The sequence below is a fragment of the Drosophila eugracilis genome, unplaced genomic scaffold, assembly GCF_018153835.1.
Source record: "Drosophila eugracilis isolate 14026-0451.02 unplaced genomic scaffold, ASM1815383v1 contig_2062, whole genome shotgun sequence".
Lineage (NCBI taxonomy): Eukaryota > Metazoa > Arthropoda > Insecta > Diptera > Drosophilidae > Drosophila > Drosophila eugracilis.
The window spans coordinates 126,478-132,914 of NW_024572936.1; the positions used below are offsets into that span (position 1 = coordinate 126,478).

Genomic DNA, 6,437 nt, shown 5'->3' on the forward strand with positions numbered 1-6,437 from the left:
TAGATCCCAATAGCCGAGCGCCAAGTTCAAGCCAACCTGAACTAGCGAAGCCGAAACCTCCGCCCATATGTGTTCCAAAGGTTACTAATATCCTCACTCTGGAACGAACCCTAGATGAAATAATCCTGGCAGATAGGTATGAGATACGTACATCCAAATTTGGAATTACTCGCATATACACTGAAGAAATAGCATTCCAAACAATTGCAGCGCTGCAGCTAGGCAGACTGTTCTACATGTACCTAAAAATGACCACGACCCAAATCGAAACTTGGCTACCTTGGAGAAGGCAATCTTTGCTAAATGCTAGGCTGGATCAACTCTTCAAGCTAGTTATGGAAACGATTGAGTCGAACAAGGCTTTTCGTGATCTAGTTCACGTTATTATTTCTAGGAAATGACAGTCTCAGCTATAAAAATCGGAATATGGAATGCAAGAGAAATAGTTAACAAAAGCGAAGAACTTCGTCTTTTTATTCTTGATAACTCAGTCGATATAATGCTCATTACTGAGACGCACATGCGTCCCGGTCTTAAAATGTACCTTCCTGGTTATGACCAATATTTTGCCAATCACCCTAGCAACATTGCTAAAGGCGGGACAAAAAACGATTTTGACCAGCTTCTAGCGCCTCTGGGCCCGAAATTCTTAGCTGGAGGTGACTTTAACGCCAAGCATAAATGGTGGGTCAACTTAAGGTCTTGTTGTCGAGGAAAGCGTCTTCAAGAGGCCATAGCTTCTAGCTCTTGTCAAATTCTAGCTACTGGGGAACCCACCTTTTATTCTGCCAATACAAGGCTCACCCCAACAGCTCTCGACTTTTTTATCGTAAATGGAATACAACTCAACAAACTTTCGGTCGAAACAAAATACGAGCTATCCTCGGACAATTGCAATAGTTGCAATGCTTAGTCAAACTCCTCAATACAAGGCCAAACGGAAACCACTTCTACCGCACGGCTCCTCTGTTGGAAAGTTTAACGAAACTCTGGACAGAAGGATAAATCTCAATACTGTGATTAACCATCCAGATGAGCTTGAAGATGCGGTAACGCTTTTTATGGAGCAAATATAGACTGCTGCAAGAGCTGCTACACCAAACCAAAGACAACCTCCAGACCAAAATAGAAATTTGCTCCCACAAAATGCATTAGTACTCATACAGCTGAAAAGAAGAGTTCGTCGAGAATACACAAGAACAGGAGATGTGCGCGTCCACAACATTTACAAAAGACTTTCAAATCGATTAAGCAAAGTCTTGAAAAGGAACAAGCTGGATCAAATTGACCATATGTTGGAAAATGCGAGTCCAGATGCATCGACTAACTACTCTCTGTGGAAGCTCACGAATCGATTTAAGAGACAGGTTACTCCAAACGCTCCAATCAGAAACCCAGATGGTGGTTGGTGTGGCTCCAGTCAGCAGAAGGCTAATATCTTTGCTGACAATCTGGAGGACAGATTTAAACCCTTAAACCTAGCTCCGACGGTAAATCAAATGCTTGTTCAAATGCGTCTGGACAGGCCTTTTCAAATGGCTCTTCCCACAAAACCTGTTACCCTAGAAGAAGTTGTGACACAGATCGAGGACCTTATAGACAACAAAACGCTCAAGATTCTTACCAGAAAAGAACTGCTGTTTAGAGTTCTGTTGTTCAACAGCGTCTTAAGGCTGAGTCACTACCCAAGTACACGCAAAAGTGCTATTATCACAATGATTCCGAAGCCTGGAAAGCAACCCACCGATGTAGACGCATACAGGCCAATAAGTCTATTACCTGCACTGGGCAAAATGATAGAAAAAGTAATACTGGATCGGATTCTTCGGCTTGAAAGTGTGAGCAAAGCTATTCCAAGGTGGCAGTTTGGTTTCCGAAAAAGTCACGGCACCCCTGAACAGCTTCATCGCGTGATTAAGTTCGCTCTGGAAGCCATGGAAAGCAAAATGTACACAGTTGCTGTTTGATAGGGTATGGCACGACGCTCTCCTAAGCAAGCTAAAGATACTACTAACGCCGCAGCTTTTCCTCCTCATACAGAGCTTTTTATCGGCTAGGAAATTTAGTGTTGTTGTCGATGGTGAAAAGTCGTCAAAACGTCCAATCGCAGCGGGTGTACCACAAGGCAGTGTACTAGGCCCGACACTTTACTCACTGTATACGTCAGATATGCCAGATTCCTGCGGTTGTACTGAAGTTGACGATAATGACATGCTAATCGCAACATACGCCGACGACACAGGCCACATAGGCCTGCAGGAGTACGTATCAAGTTTTGAAAAATGGACAACCGAATGGAATATAGGCATAAACTGCCACCAATGAGCCTGTGTCACTTTCTCCACAAGGCCAAAAAACTGCCCAGGCATTTCCATGCTCGGTTCTGTACTTCGTCACGATTCACACTACAAGTACCTTGGTGTGATTTTGGATAGAGGGCTCACCTTCCAGAGGCACACATCAATGGTGAAGCAGTCAGTGCTTTCAAAGGCAGCAAGTATGTCCTGGCTACTCACGGCAAGAAATAAGCTTTCTTTAAATTTAAAAATCGATTATCAGTCCAATCTGGAAATATGCACTACAGGTCTACGGCGTAGCGTCGAACCTAAACAAAATACGTGTAGCGCAAAGCAAGATTGTCAGATCGATTTGTAATGCCCCATGGTATATAAGAACCAGAGACATAAAAAGAGATCTACAAGCCCCAATGATAGGCGATGTTTGTCGAACGCATGCTGAAAGCTAATTCAGACGCCTTGGCACTCATCCTAACTCCCTGGCGAAGAGGCTAATCTGGGGACCAAGAAGGAAAGGACTCAAAAGATACCACCCACACGATCTCCCATTAAGATATATGTAACACCTTCGAAGTCTGATGTAATTTAAACTATAAATGAATAGAAATATTGTATTGTATTGTAACCTTTATACCAACACTTTGTTATTCCCTATATTTAAAACCTGCTCAAGCTGCCACATAGGTAGCAGTATACCTGTTAATACTGAATAAAGAATATATATCAGCTGTTTAAAAAAAATTCATATTTGCCATTATTTATGGAGAAGACGGGTTTCCCTGCCCTTTTCCGCCAGCTCTATCTTGTGGACCTGATTTGAGATCGAGTGTAGTGAAATACTGTGAAAGGCTGATATTTTCATCTCCGTTGTTTGTGTGAAGAGCATTCCCGGTAAAATCGAGTTCCGAATTCGCTTGTTTAAGCAAGTCGAGGTAGATAATACCATCGAATTCTTTAAGGTTATTTAAAATAAAAAAGGGTATTTATACCGGTTACTCGTAGAGGGGTATATTAGATTCGTTGAAAAGTTTTAACAGGTAGAAGGAAGAGTTTCCGACCCTATACAGTATATATATTCTTGATCAGGATGAATAGCGAAGACGAATGAGCCATGTCCGTCTGTCTGTCCGTATAAACGCTGAGATCCCAGGAACTATAAGAGATACAAAGTTGAGATTAACCATGAAGAGTCTTGAGGTCCCTACGCAGCGCAAGTTTATTACAGCATCCTGTCACGCCCACAAATCGCGAAAAAAAAATCGCTGAAATCTCAGGAACTATTAGAGCTAGAAAGTTGAAATTCAGTATATATAATCTTTAGATGCCAGCCCCTCTTATAGTGGTACTACTATCCTGACACACCCACCCATTCGCCCACAAGGCTCAAAACACGGTTTTCGGATTTTCTAGAAAAGCTGATATCTCGGTAACTATAAGAGATAGTTCCGATTAAACATGTAGGCTTTTATGGTGACCCTTATGCGAATTGTTATTTTCTGATCACGCCACGTCCACTCTAATGCCCACACATCACGAAAAACTAAAATCGCTAAAATCTCAGGATGATGACGCTCACTCTAACGCCCACAAAACCCGAAAAACCAAAAAAAAAATCTCGAAAACTATAAGAGCTACAAAGTAGTGCTTAAGAATACTCATTTAAGAGATGCCTCTGCAGCTTGCCACGAAGTTGCTTCCGGCCACGCCCCCTCTAACACCCACAAACCGCGGAAAACTGTGGCGTCTATAATATTATTATGAATGCCTTCATTTGACCTTGTGTAACTTATTTTTTAAAGCGGAACATTATTTCGCTATTTATGAAGAAATTTAGGTTATAATGTCTCACACGGTTTGTGACGTCACTATCAATTACTCAACATGCTTCCTCTGTCAATAAGTGGCGCCTTGTGAATCTCCACTAGCACAATTAATATTTTAAAATTGTGTAAAACAGTATAATAACAGTATCTTATAGTCGCGGCACTCGACTATAGCGTTTCCTCTTGTTTTTATTTTCTTTGTTATTCCTAAGGTAACGGTCGTCATTTTACGTCGTTATGTTCCAATTTATTTTATAAATGGTTGATTGTTGGTTTTCGAAGTTAAGAGTAAAAAAAATTATTTTTATTTTAACCTTCTAGTCATGTATGTCTTTATTCTTGGCTTCTTGATAATTCAATTGTTTTAAGAGTTAGAAGCTTGAGGATACGCTGTCTATAAAATATCAGCAGTGGTCAATGCGATCTTTACTTATATATAGATGTATATATATTGCGCCAGTGATTTTTATTTTTTTTACCGCTAATGCTTTTATTTATGCCGTCGGTTTGTTAGGTTTTTGATAAACAAAAGCTACTAACCTATTAATTAATCTTATAAATTAAAACGATTATGCATGGACCTCTCACCTTAACCGCAGTAAACAGCTTTGAATATATTGTACTTTTGCCTCATATTCGAAATATGAGGCAAAAGTACAATACATTGCTCTTTTAATTTCAGGAGAAAATCTAGGCTGCTTTGGAACGAGTAAGAAAAAGAAAGAAGGTACCAACAACCCCGAAGCTTTTGACGACTGCAACATTCCCACAGAGTATTCGAAAAATGCAGTAACTTATAACCATTTGAACAAGGGATATGGACAATTATGGCAACCTGAAGTAGTTCAATACTCTTTATCCTTACTGCAAAGTTGTTCGAATCCAGAAACTCTCGAAGCCGCAGCTGGAGCAATTCAAAATCTATCTGCATGTTACTGGCAACCAAGTGTTGATATTCGTGCAACAGTGCGTAAGGAAAAAGGTCTACCAATACTTGTGGAGCTTCTTAGGATGGAAGTGGATCGCGTAGTCTGTGCAGTAGCCACAGCACTGCGCAATTTAGCAATTGATCAACGAAACAAAGAACTTATTGGAAAGTATGCGATGCGAGACTTAGTACAGAAACTCCCATCTGGAAATTTACAACATGACCAAAATACTTCAGATGACACAATAACAGCTGTATTAGCCACAATTAATGAGGTTATTAAAAAAAATCCCGAGTTTTCTCGTTCCTTACTAGATTCGGGAGGAATCGACCGGCTAATGATCATAACAAGACGAAAAGAAAAATATACCTCTTGCGTGTTGAAATTTGCTAGTCAAGTTTTATACACCATGTGGCAACATAACGAATTGCGAGAGGTTTATAAAAAAAACGGATGGAAAGAAAATGATTTTATAAGTAAACATTTTACAGCACAGAACACTCCGCCAAATTCACCAAACGACGTCAACAATACACTCAATAGACCAATGGCTTCACAAGGACGTACTCGCTATGAAGACAGAACTATACAGCGAGCAAAAAGCAGCTCATATGCTGCTAAGGAATCCAGTGGATTATAAAATTATTATTATTTCTTAATTATTTCAGTACTAAAGATTATATGAAAAGTATTCAATTTTTAAATTATTCAAATAAAGCCTATTATTAAATCCCTTTGACCAAAAGGTTTTTACAGCATTTACCCAACATAATTGTAAAATATCACTATAATAAAAATGTAATCTGAAAACAAAAAAATAATGATAATTAATAGAAGCTGTTAATTTTTTAACTATTATTCGTTTATTTCTATTTCATTATAACTAAAGTTTTATGCACTTTCACAACATAAACATAAATCTACTTGCATCAACGGGGAATCACTTACTGCTCACTTTGTCAAACGAATAAATAAAGTGTAACTAATGCTGAGAGGTTGTTTTTTGGCCAAATAAACAAATTATGGCGCGCCTGCTTACTCATGTGTTAGGCTGTCGGCGGTAGATTTAACTTTCATTTTCATTGCAACAAAATTACCAAAAACAATTGCGCATAATTTACAGGGTACGCCATCATTTGTGGGCCGATTTAAGCATTGAATATTTTTTTCAAATATCGACCGATCAGCTTGATCAGACAAAACGTAAAAACAGTAGAATTTTAACCATGGTTCGCTACATGCTTAAACAACGCGATGAAATGGTGCAAATGTATATTGAAAATAACAAGTTCATTGTGTTAACTCAACGGGAATATCGTCAAATATAACCTCTCCAAAACGCTCCAAAAAAAGACACTGTCGTTTTTTGGTCAATTTTTCTGAATTTG

General features: G+C 39.2%; 1 protein-coding gene across 1 annotated transcript; it reads left to right on the forward strand.

Annotated features, from left to right (window-relative positions):
• Nucleotides 1–4,732: 4,732 nt before the first annotated feature.
• LOC121529878 (catenin delta-2-like) lies at nt 4,733–5,871 on the forward strand (the record flags this gene model as incomplete). The annotated part of the gene is made up of 1 exon (XM_041817882.1): nt 4,733–5,871. A coding segment is annotated over one exon (957 nt), but the record flags the coding sequence as incomplete, so codon positions are not given.
• Nucleotides 5,872–6,437: the final 566 nt, after the last annotated feature.